This window comes from Tachypleus tridentatus, chromosome 10 (assembly GCF_004210375.1).
Source record: "Tachypleus tridentatus isolate NWPU-2018 chromosome 10, ASM421037v1, whole genome shotgun sequence".
Taxonomy (NCBI): domain Eukaryota; kingdom Metazoa; phylum Arthropoda; class Merostomata; order Xiphosura; family Limulidae; genus Tachypleus; species Tachypleus tridentatus.
In genome coordinates this window covers 153,705,399-153,725,557 of record NC_134834.1, presented here as the reverse complement: position 1 = coordinate 153,725,557, position 20,159 = coordinate 153,705,399, and the positions used below count along the sequence as shown (strand labels likewise).

Below are 20,159 nucleotides of genomic sequence, written 5' to 3'. Positions count from 1 at the left end.
TAAGGATATGAATTAGACTTAATTTAAAGAAAATATGTTTTTTAAATGGTCAGAGAAAAAAACTGCACTTTTAAAAAGTTCTCATTTTTAATTGGCTTGAAACTACAAATATCATTATAAATATACATTTTTAACTTTAAACTATAATGTTTAAATTTTCTGCTTGTATTAAGAGCATGATGAATAATTATCAAGTCAATACAAAGAAAGAGATACTTGTAAAAAATTAAAACTCTGAAAAGTTCTAATAATGTATTATTTCTGAGACACAATGTTTGAGGATAGATTGAAACTACACCATTCAAGAATATTACATCTTAATTTGTAAAGGAAGAAAGTGATAATTTTGGGGAAATTTTGCCTTGATTCTATTTTACAAAATAATCTTTTGGTCATTATGGTAAATCATAACTAGCCAAACTGCTGAACTGAAACAGAATTATGTCATTGTTAATCTAGGCACAAAATGCAATATTTTCTACCTGTGCAATAAATCCATACTTTCCTGGTAGTACTTTTGTATCAAGTTTATCTAGATGATACCTGAAGTATCCATTCTTCATTGCAGTTTCCCACTTTTTCTGTAGTACTTGGTCAAACTGCAAAAAACAAACAGCAAAATGCACTTAATTAAACACATGTAATCACTCACACTGAAACAAAATCTAAACCAAAAGAATTCTTTCTCCATTTAAGATTCCCATTTTATCTGGAATACTTTTACAAACTGCAAAAATAAAACAAAATACATTTAAAAAGAAGTAATCATTCAAATTCAAACAAAACTTGAAAGTATTTCCTTTTCCACTGAAGTGTTAACATTTTCTTTACCTAAAAATGTAATTCTGATAGATATTTACTTCTCTGCATTATGTAGCTATTCTTCAAGCACCTGCCTTTGAGATTTTGTGCATGCCACTAGCCTTGAGATATTTCCCATTTTAAATATGTTTCAAATAATGTGAACTCCACCCATGCATCAACAAGAGGAAAACACAATCTTCATATGCAAAAGTAGGTTTACTTAAATTTAATTTCAGGAAGATGAGAAGAGTATTTATGTGAAATGCATTTTTAAGTAAGGAAAATGTCAACTTCCAAAATGATATACTTGTATCTCTCTACATGCAGTAGCTAAAATCCCACAGTAATGTAGTGGAGAGCTACTACAGTTATGTGTATATATAGGCCTATTTATTTCCACTGCTATTCACATCTTCCCATTTACCACTGTATAATCCTGGTTGTGGCTTGCCAATTTTCAATAAAAGGCTTATAATTACTAATGTTATAAATATATACTGTGTTCTTTGATAGATTGTATAGGCAGAGTATTCATGATAAAACTTTGTAGAATGGACAGCAACTACCTGTTGTGGAGACACGAGCATGGAGGATGTTTCAAATGTTTTCCGTCTTCTGGATCTCTACAACAGGTAGTTGCTGTATATACTGTGTTATTGTTAGACTTATACTTACTAATGGTATAAATATATACTGTGTTGTCATTAGACTTAGAACTCTTTTGCAGTAGGCATCTGTGATTTGTTGATGATAAATTCAAAGATAAACAGCACACACTCCAGTTGCTTTCAAAATAATATGTATATGTATTTAAACTAGTTAAATGTACAACAAATTTTTTACACTATGAAGATCATAAGCATATTGTAAACACTATGTATATGTCTATTCTTCCTGCTAAAAGTAAACTTAAGCCTATTCAATTGTTTCAGAACTTCAGTTGATAAGCTGTTTCTATCACACTAATATTCTGTGTATAATTCACTTACACCAGTTTCATGAGTTAACATAGTCATATACAGCTCTTTCAGCAATTGTCTGGCCTTCTTTCTCTTAAATATCTTTTTTTTTTGTTAAAGGGTACTCAGGCTAATTCAATTACTTTAGAATCACTCTTTGATGAAATAGATTATTCTTGTTTTTCTCCTTTTCTACTGCAACATATTAAGCATTAGGCCTATTACTTCTGTCATAGTTTATTTCATGCCAAACTTTTCCTTGGCCATAGCCTTACTCTCTTCTAGTATTGTCTTCCTTTGTCTGCCATTTCCCATTCATCTCAAACTGCTTATATGTTTATTACTAAATTGTCTACTTGCTATATGCTTGACAATGACAAGTTACAAATGTAACTTCCAATAATTGTTTGCTTTTAACTCTCTTAAACTAAAACAAAACTAAACAATCATAAAATATTCATTCCCAAGATGCACTAATTAATAATATTTAGACTAAACAGTCTTTTATATCAAGACGTATACCACTTTATAAATTTGTGGTTATTTTTTAAAAGTAGAGAAGTATAAGAAAATTTACAAAAGATGACTTACTTTTGAAGTCCCTCTATGAATAAAACTCCTTGGTACTTGAAAAACAAATTCCTCTTTTGTATAATTAAATTCTTTCCTTTCTAATGAATTCCTCATGCTACAAAGTGGAAATACAACTTCATTTTCCTTTTTTTTATATTAAAAAATGGGTCTTGCATGATGTCTTCATCACTGAATATTTCTTAGCATAGTTATTCATTAATTTCTTTCATTCTGTAACATAAAAATTAAGTAAATGTACTTTAAAATCTATAAATCACAGTCACTTTTGAATAGCTACATTAAAAATGTGCAAAATACTTTTACTAGGAATAAATCTAAAAAATAGAAATATGCGAATTAGCTGTTCAGAACTCTTCTGTACCCATTGTTTGAGTCACATTTGTGAAAAGAAAAACCAGAGATTCAGTGTTCTTTTTAATTGTTCTATACTCAACTTTGGTTAGTAGCAAAATTTTGGTATTCTTTGTTATATGATTTTTTTTGAAGTGTTAGTTAGGATCATTTTATAAAAGGAGGAACAACATGATACATTATAAAGAAAATCTGAATTTAAGTAAACTAAGTTCAAAGCAAGAAATAAACAAACCAGAAACACATTTTATATACAATAAAAACAATCTTTGTTTAAATCTGTGAATAAAAACTGTGCATAATAAACAGTTGTCTGCTACTAGACTTATGAACTGATCAACAGATTTCTTTTCCTCAAGGTAACTTGCCTTCAATTAAATCACTTGAGATCCAATGTAGTAATATGTGAAACTAATGTTTCTTAATTAATATGGAATATTGTATTTACCCAAAAAGCAATCAGCACTATCTACCTAACTAGTTATTCTCATTCAACATTAAGAAGGCCATAACTTTGAGACATCATCTTCTCTACTAGAGAAGAACACTGCTGTCGTTGACCATCTTATACAATATGTAACATTACGGCAACTCGTGGAGCAGGTATTATCACTAAAACATGGAAAAGGAACTAAGTCACTTAAAATAAAGTAAATTTTAGAGTTTTTTGTACCACATTTTGTGTGAAAAATGCATATATGTATGATAAATAATTTTCAAAAATCTTACATTCATAGAAGGTACAAAATGCAAAGTATGGCTACATATCACACTTTTCCTCCCCTTCCACCTCAGCCTTACACTCAAGCTGACCATTAAATATAAACTTTAGAACCAACTAACTTTACACTTTTAACATAGTAAAAAAACATTCTAACTTTTTCTCAACCTTATAAGTGCTTGCATGCAACATGGGCCTACAACTCAAACTGCAAAAATCCTGAACCTTTCAATGATGCAAAAATGTAATATATACACAATGAAGAAAAATATCTTGTTAATATATTTAAACAATAAAACACAATACTCAGTAAAATTATTAAATGATACACAGAAAGAAATCCTTTAATGATATTAAAATACATAAATGAAACATAAACCTTTTAACAAAAACTATAAGTGCCATTTGAAATACCCTTTAAAAACTAAAATTGCACATTAAAAAAACTTTATCAAAGATTTGCGATGACAAGAAACCCACTTAAAAGTTTCTCACCATTAACCTGAAGATGACCTAAGAAGGTCAAAACTTTGTTCTGTACTTTATTTTAATTAAAATTTTAACACCCATACCAGGAATCGTGAAAATATATTTTTATCAAAGATTACCCACTCTTTTTAGGAGCTTGTAGTCTGTCACAAAATAAGTAAAAATAATAAAATGAAAACCTCTTTAACACTGATTACAACCTAGATAAACTTATTTAATATTAAATTGCATGTTTATATACTTCACAATGAAATATTTAAAACCAAATCCTTCATTTAAAACAAGCATACAAAAAATTACTTAACAATATACTCATAATTCAATAAAATACAAAACTTATATAAACTGATGATGCCAAATATATTATAGCTATTAGCTATACAGTACACTTATCATAGCTTTAGTGATTAAGCAGTCCTGTCAATATGAATTGTAAAGTCAATGTTAACAATTTCACACATTTCTCAGCTGCCTTTTGCCTCTAACTCCTGCATGTCCTCACCTGGATCATCTGGGACAATAAGATAAATATTTTCATATTTTTCTCTCATAACTAAATTATCAACATGACATGAGAAGACAGCCATATCTTCTCTTCATCATGAATCTAAACATCTGACTTTTAATAAAGCCAGTTTATAAGAAGTTCATCTGTGATATTCTTGTGCAACATTTCACATGCTCCAAGTTTTTTCATGTCTCACACTCCAGCAGATTATGCTACTCATACATCAATAGCATAATCTACTGGAGTGTCAGAATACTTACTTTTTAGTAAAAAAAAATATTGTAACTTTCTTTGTTTTGGAATTTCACACAAAAGCTATGCAACAGCTACCTACACTAGCCATCCCTAAGTTAGTAGTGCAAAACTAGAGAGAAGGCAGCTAGTCATCACTACCCACCACCAACTTTTGGGCTACTTTTTTAACAATGATAGTTGGATTAACCATCACATCATAACACTCCCATGGCTGAAAAAGCAAGCATGTTTGGTGTGATGGAGATTGGAACTTGATATATTAAGTTAAAATATACGGATGTTTTGGGCCAAGGATTCTTCTACAGTGGGTGACAGTAATTTGTTGGCAATAAATCTGATAATAAATAAATAGCATGCACTTTATTTGTTTTGTAATTACTATATTCAAAACAAGTTATATATATGTACAAAAATTATTTACACTATGTATATCATAGCTGTATCTTAAATATAATACAGTTCTATTCTTCTTACCAAAAGTCCACTTATGCCAATTCAAATGGTCTACAATTCAACTGACCTGCCAAACTATTTTTCTCTACTTTGTTCTTAAACACAATAAAAGTATAATTCACTTATTCCTTTTCATCTATCTTTCTTATTCCTTTTTATCATAAGAGCACTGGTATATTATTCACTTACTCTGCTTTATGAGTTATCCCAGTTGTATCCCCCAACTTCTGATAATTGTCTGCTTTTTCATATTTAGCCCCACTTTCAATAAATGTCTGCTTTTTGCATATAAGACTACTTCCAAATAATATTCTGCTTTTTGTCAAAGTTCACACAGGCAGGTTCAATTGGTTTAGAACACAATTTCACAAGACAAATTATTCTCCTAAAACATGAGAAAACTTAATCTCACTTTAGCATATCAGTTATTAGGCTAATTACTTCTATAACAGTAAACTTTATTTTTTCTAACTTTTCTATAATCAAAACTTTCTTTCACTCTCTTTTTGTCTTTATACTGCTGTTTATAATCTATCACTGAGGCCTTCTATAAATCACCATATTTTTTACATCAATGAATTGCACACAACTTTCATTACCCTCAACATCAATAATTTACAAACACAAATTGTGATAGTCATCTACTTTTAACTCACTAATTATTAAAAAAAAAACATTAAACAATCATGAAATATTAACTCACAAAATAAATATATTAATACTAACTACACTAAACAGATTTTTATATCTGACATAGAATATGAAACACTGATGAGTCCAGTTGGATCCAAGCTGATTCTACATACCACAGTAAGACTCAATATCAACACTATCTGTTCCTTTATTGCCTTATCATAATTCCTTTTCTGTCATAATCATATGACAGAGAAGGAATTATGACAAGACAATAAAGAACATGTTCATGTTTTATATGCAAAAACGGCTCGTTTGGGCTGAGAAAACCCTTTACATAGAAGAGCGAACAACGTTTCGACCTTCTTCGGTTTGAATATTATATATTCAAACATCTAATACCGCCCTCTACATTTTGACACACAGTTACACAACCTTTCAAACATGTGGTCAGCTTCCGGTCAGTTACCTCTTTCTTTGTGAACCTGGCGATGACGAAGAAGGTCAACGTTGTTCGCTCTTCTATGTAAAGTGTTTTCTCAGCCCAAACGAGCCGTTTTTGCATATAAATTTCTCAACAAGTGGGTTTCTCGTCATCACTGATGTTCATGTTTTTCCAAGTTGCTAATGGGTGAATTCATGAGAACATCAACTAGTTCAGACCTTAATTATTAAACATATTTTTGTGGTTATTAAGGGGCATTTGCTCATGAAGAATGACAATACTTTATCAACAGGAAGTGCTTTTCCTACTTGCCATGAACAAGGTTGGAGAACAGCACCTTAAACCCCTGTTCAGTTGCAATGAAGCCATCATTATAACATACAGTAAGTGCTAATTACAATCACTTCAATAGGGACTGCCAAGCATATATTTAGTAGTTTGTCTTACCTATTCTGCTAAACAACCCAATTAGGAGTGATAAGGCAAAATGCATGTCTTCACCATACCTAACATTTCGTACAGCTTTAGGGACACACTGTTTGCTGAAATTGGTTCCCTGATCTATATGGATCTCTTTTGTTGCTCCAAGTCAAGGCATACACTTGCCAATGTAGTATCAGTTAAAACACTCCACAGATGAAACTGATGAATATTTTTTGTATTATGTCCATCACAAGGATGCTAATGCCACATACAAGGTTGGAAATAACTACCTTAATATAATGCATGATAATTCACAGGCAAACCCAGAGATATACCTCTCCATTTACATCTAGTCTATTACCATTTGTATAATTGAAACCAGTATCTACTGGTCTGAATGGTAGTCTCACTTTGAAGGCTTGATAACTTATAATATCTACCAATCACTCTTGTCAATCAGGTACTTAATCTCTTACTCTTGTACTTTCACAGGTACACACTAAGCTGGGCTGATCACCTTTTCATGCAAGTTTTCTTTCATGCTTCTCACAGTAGTGGTTATGTTCAAGTTATGCTCCATTAGTTTTTAAGAGATGTTTTGTAGCATTTAACACTTGTTACATTGGTTTTACTTGTCCTGTTCAGCCAAAAATAATAGCCTTGTCTACTCTACTGCTTGGCAAAGTATGGGCTCTATTGGTTTTACAGCAACTTCTGAACAATCAGTTGAAATAAATAGCCTTGTTGCCTTTTCTTAACAGCAAAGTTCTGAGAGTTTATTCACTAGTACCCCAACAGACCATAAGCAAAGCATATACTTCTCTTATCCTGTTCAAGATGATGTTCCTATGTAGGCACAACCAGTACAGGCTGTGATGTGTAAACCATGATCAGATCAGGACAGCCATGCTCATTCACTGCAAACCAGTGTGGTTGCATCACAGTGTTCATGTCTTAAATTCAAGTTGGTGGAGGAATCTGAATAAGATAGTCTGTCTGAGCTGTCACTCTGGGCTTCTTATCTAACAACTAGACAGAAGTTACCACCTCATACCTAGATGCAATTGAAACTGCCTCAGTTAAGGTGAAAATATGCCTTTGCATCCAGGTAGTGCTCACTGGTCTCACAAGGTTGTCACTAAATGAACCTATCCATGAGTATGTCTTCCCAAACTGCTGCAGCCATTATAGGGTAAGATCATTTGGTAGGCATAGAGAAAAGACAGTTCATGTAAGCAGCCAGACCCTTGGTGGCATTCCTGTTCCAAGTTTTAAATTCAGCCAGATGGATTACACAATTATCCACTGAATTTAACCAGTGGCATAGCTTGGACACAAGTCTGCTCCAGTCTTATTGTTGCACCTCCAAATTCTCTATGGACTGTTTATGCTCAGGACTGGGCATTAAACTGCATGTTCCTGAGCCCAGACATTACAAATAGTTACCTTTCTGAAATGTTTCAGAAAATGCTACTATTTTCTTTCCTCACACCATTGAACATCAGAACAAAAAACTGTTTGGCATCACTCACAGGAACATGTGATGCAGAACAATGCCTTTCCCTGGAGTAAATGTCCTTAGGAACTCCAACACTTGGACAAGTAACTGGCCTCTATACCAGGTAGCTCACCTTAAAGTTCTGTGTGGCCCCATGTTTCTTCATGATGTAAAATAATCCAGTCACAATACTTCTCAAAGATAGGCTAAACCTGCCAGATGGTTCATGGTTTTCCACTAGTGCTTGCTGTCTCATCTTTTGGAGAAACAGATCTAAGTGGTAGAGGTTATCTACCAGTGTCACATCCAATCCTTCTCACCTGTTTAACTTTCAGTTGGTGACAATCTGGGAGTCTTGTGGAAACTTTTTCACATGATATTCGTCTTGCTAGGTTCCATTACACTTCAGCAACTTTAAGATGTTTATGCTTCACTCACACTGAGACTGATGCCAGGACCCTTTCCAACATTGTTGAAACCTACATGTCCAGGACAGCACCTTCACTAGACTATATACAAGGTGTTCGGAAAGTCACTGTGCAGTTTTGTAATCATATTTTATTCAGTCTATTTCAAGCCAGCAACTGATAGCAGTTTTTAGAAACAAAATAAGAAAGATCCAGGCCTGTACTGATGCCAATGGAGGTCACTTTCAACATTGTTTATAATTGTCATTCATATTTACCTCCTGTATTTTATATTGAAACATGTCTGTTAATAAATGTATGAGTGCACAGTGACTTTCCAAACACCCTGTGTGTGTGTGTGTGTGTGTGTGTATATATCTTTCATACAGCCATATTTCTTCTCCAAAAAGAATTCTTCCCTCTTCTACCTTCTGAAAATGACATTCTTTTAGTAAGAAGCATTAAATTGATTTAACTCAAAAGGTCCAAGTAAGGACAACATAAACATTATTAAAAATAGTAATTTCTAATGCAGAATTCTGTAGTAATGAAACCTTAATACTTAACAGGTTAACTGATTTTGTCAAAGATAGCTAGGTAGGTCTACTCTATGACAGAAGGATCAGCAAGATAAATGATGAAGCGAGTCTCAATTAACTGAGTTCCAACTATGTATCTCAGAACAGCTAGTATGGGTATTAACACTTTTACTGATAAGGAGAGTACAATGTTTCGACCTTCCTAAGTCATTTTCTTAACCTGAAGTTTGGTTTAGTTTGTTTTGAATTTCACACAAAGCTAGAAGAGGGCTATCTGCACCAGCTGTCCCTAATTTAGCAGTGTAAGACTAGAGAGAAAGCAGCTAGTCATCACCAACAACCACCAACTTTTGAGCTACTCTTTTACCAACGAATAGTGAAATTGACCATCACATTATAATGCCCCCACTGGTGAAGGAGTGAGCATGTTTGGTGTGACAGGGATTCGAACCTGCAACCCTCAGATTACGAGTCGAGGGCCATGCCAGGCAACTGGATAGAAGAAAGTAAGTAAAGGATCATTACAAATGGAGTTCAATCAAACTGGATTAATGTCAAAAGTGAAGAATCTCAGAGTTAAGTCTTAAGGCCTTTGTTCTTTTTATTTACATCAGTGACATAGATGAAGGAATAGCCTCAACCACCTGGCCATGCCAGGCCCTAAGATTAAAGACAGAAAAACAATGTCATATGTGCAACAATCATTGTTTTACAACAGAACATAATTTTAAATTAATGTACTCTCCTCACAAGACACAATTTTTACTAGAACTGCACACGAGTTAAATATCTTTATCGATGAAACTTTTAAATGTGTTACTGAGAAATTAGAGTTCTTAAAAAAACTATTATCTTTTCAATAAACAGTATCACTTTTAATATAAAATATTAAAAAATGATTATAAAAGATTATATCAGAGAAAAATTACAAAAATTTTTAGCTCTGTAAATTGGATGATTTTGATGTAATAAGTTGCATATGACTAAACAACACAATCCAAATACTTTTACTGTGCAACACTTCCTAGAAAAAAAATTTCTAAGTTTTTTAAAGGAGGTGTGAATAATATAATTGGCAATTACAAGTAAATTAGCTGCCACTAGGGTAGTGTTTCACCTCATAATTAATAAATCAGTAAAATTTGCTGATGAAATTAAACTTCTAGGTATTTTTAGCTGTACTGAAAATGTTGGGTATTACAGAATGATTTTGACAAATTGGCAAGTTGACAATTAAAAGTTTATACGAAGAGTATTAAGATAATTCCTACAGCAAAATAATTGCTTTTGAGCAAAACATTAAAATACCTTTTAAATAATTTTATCTTAAAAAGGGGAACAGGTGATCTTAAACAAACTTACCCAAAATTTATTAAATTATGCTCCTATAATCAACATAAATAATAAAAGCAAAGGCCTAACAACAAAACACTTAGCAGACTACTAGTAACAAATAAGACTTCACTTTGATTTCTCTCATTCAGTTTACCTACCACCCTACCAAGTAATATTTTTCAAATCTCTATATCATACATATTCTTAGCTTACTTTCCATGCAGCACCTTATCAGAGCCTCTTGAAAATCTAAGTACATCAAATCCACACAAGCAATATCCTTTAAAAAAAAAAAAAAAAGTTAGTGTCTGAAGGTTTCTCTTTAATGAATCCAGCTTTGTTCCAAATTTAATATAACTTTATAATTCAGTAAGCTTTTGTTACTTTTTATCTTATAATGAGTGCCTATTTTTTTTTCTTACCTAAAGCCTGAACACACTAGCTTTTATTAAAAGTTTTATCATCATGAGGGCATAACTAAGTTTAAACCAAATTTCACTTTAGTTTTCATACTTGTGTCATTCTACTACAGTACTAACAATCATTTTGTCTAATTTATTGTTACTTTTCTAACATTTCAGTGTTCATAAGTGCCAAACCTTGGAGACAAATCCCCTCTGTCTTCAGCATGGGTTGGATAAAACATGTGCTTGTAAATCACTTTAAAGGCATTCTATACATACACATATTCCACAATCACTATTGGATTGGACTATGATCATCTCATGATGGTTTCTAAAACTTTTGACGAAACTGAAACTTATTTACATATACATGTACAATGTTTTGGACAACATGCATCATTTAAGGTGTCTACTGCTTAAAAGCACCCTTCAAAGAAATGTACAAGCAATGTACACTTTCCAGTGAAGGTTTTTAACTGTAATTATCATATTCGCCAGGAAGACTTACAGGTAAGTACGAAAACCATCGTCAATCACCTGAAATTGGTCTTACCAGTCCTAGTTAGTTATTTGACGTTATGGCCATTTTCAGAAAGGAAAGTAATAAAAAGGTTTTAAAAGACGTGTAGCAAAATTATAATAACAACGCGCCAGGATGACAAACGTATAGTTCAAACAGCAGCACTAGTCACCTGAAGTAGGCCTTTCCAGTACTGGTTTCGAGTTATTTAATGTTACGTCCAGTTTCTAATTTCACATCGAACTAAATGAACTGTGATTTTTAAAAGGGAGCCACATTAAAAAGGTCTAATGTATAAATTAAAAAACTTAAATGGCATTATAAAGATTAATGGCCTTTAAAAAACTTAAAACATTACCAAGGTGGAGAGTGTCACCATCACCAATAACACAATCTAACGTTTTGGGCAACCTTTGGGACGAAACGTGTTTAAAATGGTGCCGTCGTTGAGAGTCGTAACGACGAAAAGAGAGTAAAATGTGGCCTATTGTGATTTGAGTGTTACACAAACTACACACTGGTGCATCAGTTTCAGATAAAAGAAAATGATGAGTTAAAAACTGTGACCAATGCGTAGTCTATTTAGAACAACATCCTCTTTCCGAACTCTTTGCGAGTGGATACACGCCTCACTGCAAAAACTCCTTGGATGGAGAAACCATCAAGAATCTCCGACTCTGAGATGTTCTTCAAATCCCTCTCAACAATAACTCCTTATGATGAATTTAAAGTAGCATGAGGTGTAACCTCAATAAGTATATCCCCAATTGCCTTTGAATGCAAGAGGAGTTACTTGTGTTGAGACGTGGATGTTTCCCCTAATATGTCACCAGATCGAAGATTCTTCACTGACTTTGGGAAGCCAACAAGTCCGTCAAGTCCCTTCTGAATGAAAAAGGCAGAATTTGCCCTAAATATTTGTCTGAAAGTGAATGTTAATGCAATATAAGAAAATGAGGTACAGATGGTGAAGAATGCTGCTCAGAATCTTCAAGACGTGGTCGTTTACCTATAGACTGTTTTTTTACTATTTTATTTAGATTTTTAATTGCAGTATCCTTTATAAAAAAGGGGAAATTTCGGTGCCCACTGACCCCAACCACCATGGAGCCCTACGAAGGGACGCACTATAATGTCAAACAAAGACATTGCAGCAACACCAGGATTTCGTGAGCACTATACCCAAACACTAGTATCAGATACAATCTCCACAACACCTGTTGAGAACATTCAACCTAGTCCAAGTGAACCAGCCGACTGACCCAAGCGGGGCCACCCCAAGGTCGCCCGTCTACAGGACTTCAAGGCCAAAGTGGTATGTTAGGGTTGTACCCTTCAACCACCAGGATCCTCTCCTCCCCTTCACCGGTTGCCACGCACGGCAAACACATGGGTAGATGTTTAGATCTGAGAGGAGGTAAACTGAAAGAACAGAACCTTCCCTGGGAGGTTCCCTCACCACGTACAAGAATCCACACCGAGAGGCAATAGTAATGAATGCAGTTTTAAGTATGTAACAAGGTAATTTTAAAATTAATTGAAATGCCTCCATTTTTCCACCTCGAGAATTTTTCTTAGTCCATCACTTTCTACCAGTGGCATAGCGGTATATTTGTGGACTTACAATAGTAGAAACTGGATTTTGATACCCGTTGTAAGCAGAGCACAAATACCCATTCTGTAGCTTTGTACTTAACTTAAAACTAGTAAACTGCCATTGAAAAAATTCGATTTTTTAACTAATGTGCATTACATGCAAAATACGTTGTGCAGCTTATAGCACATTAATCAGTATTATTGAATGTTTAATTAAAGAACAGTTACCTGCTCAGACTGAAAAATTTTGAAGTTTAAAGTTTAAACAATGAAACTTTTAAAGATACCTTCGGTAATCTCGATGTAATCGAGTATCTTAATATACTGAGAATTTAAGTGTTGTTTGTGTTTTTAATCTCAATTTCCGAGTCAATGATTTCTTCTTACTGCAAACTTCCTCAAGTTGTTGACTTGTGTACTCCACTCACAACTACAGGGTGTCTCAAAAATGTATACACATTTTGAATGATTATAACTCACTCAAACTTTCCTTTTTTTACAGGTGCAACTGATATGAAGTAATGGCAGAAGCAAGAGTAAGCTTTGAGAAAAGGAAATTTATCTTAAAGTGCAAAGACGGTTCAGAAGGAAGTGTCAAACAGATCCACCAATGCGACTCATTATTACTCGCATCAAAAATAAGTTTGAAACAAATGGAACTGTTCAAGACGTCCATAAAGGGCGTTCTGAAATACCACAGTTGTCCATCATTCACACACGAGAAGCAGAACTGTTGGAAAATCTCCACCAATCTCCAAGGAAATCTGTTCGGCAATCAGCCCGTGAGACAGGAATCTCAAAATAGAGCGTTCATCGCATGTTGAAGCTCGTTCACTGGAAAAGTTTTATTCTGAAATTAGTCCACGCCTTCAATTAAGATGATCCTGACTGGAGAAATGAATTTTGCGAGTGGTACCCATCAAAAGCTGCAGAGGATGCACAGTTTTCAAACAAGATTGTCTGGAGCGATGAGTCCACATTTAAGTTAATCGCCACAATTGCACCAACTTGGCACTCCAGAACCTGCACGTTATGGTTGAACATCACATTAACTTACCATGGATTACAGTGTGGTGTGGATTATCAGCGTTGAGCATAATTGGACCATTCTTTTTCGAAAACACAGTCACTAGTTTCGTTTATCTGAACTTGCTGCAAAAATCTGTTGTGCTACACATTCGAGAGCAATTTGAAGATGAAGAGTTTTATTTCCAGCAAGATGTAACACCTCCCCACTACTATCGTAATGTGAGGGCCAATCTTGACGAAATTTGGCCGAACAGATGGGTTGGGCGAAGAGGTAGCACTGAATTTCCCCCACGTTCACAAGACCTCACATCTTTGTTTTTTGTTTTTATGTGGATTCGTCAAACATAAGGTTAATAGTATAAAACCTGCAATATTCAATGAGTTGAGCATTGCAATTGAAATAGAATGCACCTAAATACCACATGAAATGATTCGTGAAGTTTACAATTCCATCTGTCCGCATTATTAGCGGTGCCTGGATCAGAATGGTCATCAGTTTGAACACCTGCGAGAACTCAAAAGATTCTACACTTGTCTTCTTAAACTTAGATTATAAAACCTAGATATATCTTAATAAACATTGTATTTATAATAATTCAAAGTGTGTATACATTTTTTGGGGACACTGTATATACCTGTATTTCAAATAAATATGTTTTAACTAAATTTAAACTCCAAACGACTAGCCTATACGGCATCCATGTTATGTAATTTGAAATACATAAAAAGTTCCATAAATATTCTTTGATAGATTGTTTAAGCAGAGTATTCATGATGAAATTTTATAGAATGGACGGCAACTGCCTGTTGTCGAGATACAAGTGTAGAGGACGACGTTTCGGAAGACGTGATTAATAAATAATACGTAAATAACTTTAAACAAGAAAACCTGCATATTTCATTCCACAAGTAATCATTGTTAAAAATGTAAATATTTAAAATCAAGTTATCAAGTGACAGTTAAATTTCCAGATCAGTAGAAATAAGTAATTTTGATAATTTTATAGAGAATGCTTAAATTTCAATTAATTATACTTATCATAAGACATTATGTTACGTAAATTATGTATTTTAATACTAACTACGTTCTTAATGTAGGTCCTTAGGGATTTTTGAGAATCGAAAGAGTTTACATGAATTAAAAATATTTCAACCACACTGAGGACGATATCTTTCACTCAATCGAAAGCTCTTCAGGCTTTGGGATATAACAAACCTAACAGGAATATTATTTATTTAATCTGTTTGATACAGTAATAACAGTGATGGTATGTATGCCTTTTATATACTAGTGAAGCATGATTACAGTTCATTACACTTGTCTTAAGACATTGCATTAGGCCTACTAGGTATTTTGACACTAATTCTTAATCTTGTCTTTTTGTGATTTTCAAAGATCCGAAAGGCATAAATTAATAACATTTCAACCACACTGTATTCATCATATTTACTAAGTAAGGTGTCGTCAGTTAGAAGAGATCTAAGGATGTCATAAAGAGTGTGTGTGTGTGTGTTTTTCGTATAGCAAAGCCACAAAGGGCTATCTACTCAGCCCACCGAGGGGAAGTCAAATACCTTTGAGACTGGAAGGAAGATCACATGACGACATAATTCCAAAAAGTGGCGGCAAAGAACTAAAGTTCCATGATATATTACCAGGTAATGATAATTCATTATTTTCTTACTAGGGGCGGATTGTTTTAAACAGTACTAATAAAGGGAGGGGGGATAGTTTTAAAATACATTATTACACAGTGAGTGTTGAGTTTATCGATGGTGCATGGACAGATGTTTACAGTTTAAAGAAACCGTCAAAAGGCGCTGTTTAACGTCATGCTGTGATGTGTTATGCAGATATGGTACTACAGTTCTCTATAAGTTAAAGGATTATGGTGAAAGTGTGCTGTATTCCTATTCCTCATGAGTGGAAGCCCAGTTTCATTTGGCCATTGTAATCACAATTATTTTTGAGCTGTTTAGCACGATTAATAACGTTTTAATAATTTCGTAACAAACAACAGAAAATCTTTCTTAGACTGTCGCAAAATTATTAAGTTATTAACACGATATTATTTTTGCATTACTGTTAGGGTCAACTTTATTGTTTCACTTAAATAACAATAAACAAAGTATTTATCTACTAAAAGTGATATTTCATATATTACTGATCGACTAATTTGTATCGTGTATTTCATGAATATCAACACACTAATTCAACTTAAATTTTACTTGGAGAATTAATTGTTCATGTTAACATAAAACTTCTAAATAGGTAAGCATTTTTCATGTCAGTACACTAATTAAAATTAAATTCTACACAGTCCTGAAAAGGTCCGTGTCTTCTCACTTTACACCTAAGTTTTGTATGTATTAACCAATTATAAGGTAGTACAGATTAACGCCAGTATTTACTCACGCAATTACACATACGGTAGTTTAAATTAAAATCTATATTGAGGAATATTCTGGCATTCTCCTAAACCAACGTTGCCTAAACATTTTCCAACTAGGGACCGATTTATTTTAGTAATTTTTTTCATGAGGCCCAGCCTCCTGAAATACCTAATTAGATAACCTGCTAAGACATGACTAAGACTTAACATCAAGGTAGAAGCAATAGTTCTATCAATACATCATCGATTATAAAATATACAGGTGTTTTATAGTAATAATATGTAAAAAGAAATTATACTTCATTATTATTTAATCTTTACATTAACTGTATGTTTATTAATTCTCTTTTAAGAAATAACTTACCTAATGAAAAGAATGCTGTTGCTTTTCATCAAACAACAACTTCAAATCAGGAGGAAAAGAAATCAGTTTGATCCTTAAATCTGGCTCGACATCTAATCTGTTCCTGTACTTGTTTTTTTAAGAAAACCAACGCTGAGAAGCCAGACTCGCATTTGTAAGTCGTGACAAAGGGTATAAGAAATCTCACTGCTTTTTCTGATAAATATGGATACTCAGCACGACAACTCAGCTAAAAAGTAATTAACGAGACCTCACTAAAACGGTCTTTCAGTGCAGAGTCACAGGACAATTCAATAATAGAACCAATTTCTGATTCACTGAGTTGTAATCCTTTCTCATTTTCCGTCATAACAGTAAAAGGGTTTCTGATCCACATTTTACTGCTGTCAACTGGAGGAAAATATTCCTTCAAGCATAATTTTAGCCCAAAAAGTTGATTTAGCTCTTTGATTAATGAGGAAATCTCATCTGGAATATTATCTTCTTCACTTTACCTTTGTACGTCTGTTAAAGTAGAGAAAGACTAATAATTTCTCTTTTCAACTCTATGTACCCATAAGTTAATTTTTTATAGCTGCTTCTATCTTTTTTTGGACTTCAAAAATATTTAAATTAACACCTTGTAAATTTAGATTTAACGCATTTAAGAAGCCAAAAATGTCACATTAGTAGGCCACCTTAATGAACCAATGTTAATTATGAAACCTGTCTCTAAATTTAAAGATTGCATCCTTTGACGATTGGGAATGTTACTACAAAAACAAGATAACTTCGTTCTTCATTTCGATGAATCTCTTTTAAGACGTTTACTTTTGATAAACACCGAACTTCACAGTGTAATAGGAGATGCTCATGTTCACTTCCTAATACTTTACTAAAAGTAGTAAGTATTCTCGTATTCATTTAACTAGATTTTATACAGCTTATGAATATAATACATTCTTGTATAGTCGAATTCAAACATAAGGGCATTTTCTTCACAGCTAACGCTTCTCTGTGCTACAATGCACCCACTCACAGTCTGGTGCCACTGCTCGGATCCTCGGGAAAACTCCTAGAAATGAGCAAGTACCATTCGTACTCAACCAAACACATTTTTCTCCCATTAAATACCGCTCTAAATTATAAAACGAATGATTAAATTAAAAATTTCGTCAGACACTGTACTTGTTGGAAATGGTTTACAACACAATAAATATTCGTGAATTGTGTTCTTATAATCATATCTTACAAAGCACATTAAAATGGCATAAGCTATGTTTGTAATGAACAAAAAACTGATTCCAATTAACTAGACGTATAAAAGTTTCTTAATATATTTTTCGCCGTATCCACAATTCTACGCTTCACGGCATTATTAGATATGTACAGTTAATTAAACTGATTTTCATGCTTTTTATAAACAGGAGATGTAATTATTTTTAGTGTAGGAAGTATTAACGTTTTACCAATAGTATGCGGACAGGCTGTCTCGGCTATTAGTTTTGAAATTTCATATAAGGCCATAACCAAGTCTTCATGGGAAGATCTCGTGGAAAAAGTGTGTGAAATTATTTGTTGTAAAAATTTTTTTTTTTATTTATGAAAAACCTCATTTGAGTATTCTGGATATCTGGTATCCTAGCGGCGTTTCCGTTTCGATGGCTTCATATTCTCATTTGATAACGTTGAACAAGAAGGAACAAATAGTGAAAAGTCATTGTTGCTATCACCATTTATGAAACCATACTTCAAATATTTATCACAAAGCAGTCGAGTCCAATAGGCCTTTCGTCTCTTTTCTTTGCCACCAAACTGCATATCACTCAAACGTTTATAATTAGGAATATTATTTTTCACTAGAACTAGGCTGCATTTGCGCATTACTTGAGGTTTTCTTGTGTGATGGATGCTTTTTCAGTCATCTATACATATTGGAGAAGTTTTCTTAAAAATATAAAAACTGATAAAAATTTTAGTTAATAAAGATTAAGTCACAAACAATTTTTTTCTCTTCTCAGAACAAAGTGATGTTTCAAGCACCAGCAACTTCTCTGTTGTCACCTAGCGCTACCATAAGTAAGACTTAAATCTCGCATGTCTGTTAATTTCCATTAACAGAGTAAGCAAATTTAACGCATTTGGAATAAAATACCAGGCCTGGCATGGCCAAGCGCGTAAGGCGTGTGACTCGTAATCCGAGGGTCGCGGGTTCGTGCCCGCGTCCCGCTAAACATGCTCGCCCTCCCAGCCGTGGGGGCGTATAATGTGACGGTCAATCCCACTATTCGTTGGTAAAAGAGTAGCCCAAGAGTTGGCGGTGGGTGGTGATGACTAGCTGCCTTCCCTCTAGTCTTACACTGCTAAATCAGGGACGGCTAGCACAGATAGCCCTCGAGTAGCTTTGTGCGAAATTCCAAAACAAAATAAACAAACAAAACAATAAAATACCTGAAAATTTGGTGTCGAAAAATCGGTTAACTTGAAAAAATAAATGGTCCTTTTATGCGAAATAAAATCTCTTCTTTGATCTAACCTGCAGACACGGGAAGATCGACTTGGATTCAGGAGACGTATCTAGCTATCATGTGGTTTCAAGTTACTACAAGAATCTCAAGGTTATCAACATCGTGAAACTTCATCTTAGGATCCCTAAGTTGCACTGAGTGAGAACACTATTTTCTGAGTGACTGAAGGTGTAAAGGCAACCTTCAACTTGTGAATTCTATTGTTTCGTTGCATTAAGTACAAAATTTCACTTTTCCTTCCTGTTATATTAGCTCAGGTGAAATACTGAGAATGGTTTGGTTTGAATTTCGCGCAAAGCTATCTGCGCTAGCCGTCCCTAATTTAGCAGTGTAACACTAGAGGGAAGGCAGCTAGTCATCACCACCCATCATCAAATCTTGAGGTACTCTTTTACCAACGAACAGTGGGATTGACTGTGACGTTATAACGTCCCCACGGCTGAAAGGGCGAGGATGTTTGGTGTGACGGGGATTTGAACCTACGACCTTCAGATTACGAGCCGAGTGCCTTAATACTGAGAAATCCAAGTCAGATGAAATAAAAACTTAAATTGTAACACTATGCAACACAAATTTTGTTCGTGGATAGTATGTTATTTCGTAACTGCTTGTGTTGTAAAAAGTACAGAAAATGGTCATTATTCCCTTCAAACTTTGCTTTTGTGACCTGCATAATGAAATTTAGAAATTAACCTATTTTTTATGTAAAAACGGGCAAATTTGCACATTTTCATTTACATTTGGTCTGAATAAAACAACATATGAATCAAGATATATATGTATTTAAACTAAAGTTACACAAACATGTTTAGAAGTGAGTAGTTTTTCAAGATTTGCAACTGTAATGTAAATCACTTTCACGTACCAGCCCCCAAATATAGTCTTCCATTCATTTATAGTTTTGGTGGGTTATTTTTTATGTTTAATTTGTT

At 33.7% G+C, this 20,159-nt stretch overlaps 1 protein-coding gene across 10 annotated transcripts in view; it reads right to left on the bottom strand.

Annotated features, from left to right (window-relative positions):
• LOC143230670 (GDP-D-glucose phosphorylase 1) overlaps positions 1-11,839 on the bottom strand; it is a 31,579-nt gene extending 19,740 nt beyond the window's left edge. For 3 of the 10 annotated variants that reach the window (XM_076464596.1, XM_076464605.1, XM_076464606.1), the window contains exons 1-3: positions 11,697-11,839; positions 2,355-2,567; positions 483-599 (exon numbers count right to left, since the gene is read on the bottom strand). In XM_076464596.1, the coding sequence (XP_076320711.1) occupies positions 483-599; positions 2,355-2,450 (213 nt within the window). In that variant the 5' untranslated portion in view covers positions 2,451-2,567; positions 11,697-11,839. Of the gene's footprint in view, positions 1-482; positions 600-2,354; positions 2,568-3,156; positions 3,296-5,323; positions 5,520-10,627; positions 10,654-11,326 lie in introns of those variants that run through there. The other 7 variants (XM_076464597.1, XM_076464599.1, XM_076464600.1 and 4 more) reach the window with 7 other exon arrangements.
• Between the last annotated feature and the right edge of the window lie 8,320 nt (positions 11,840-20,159).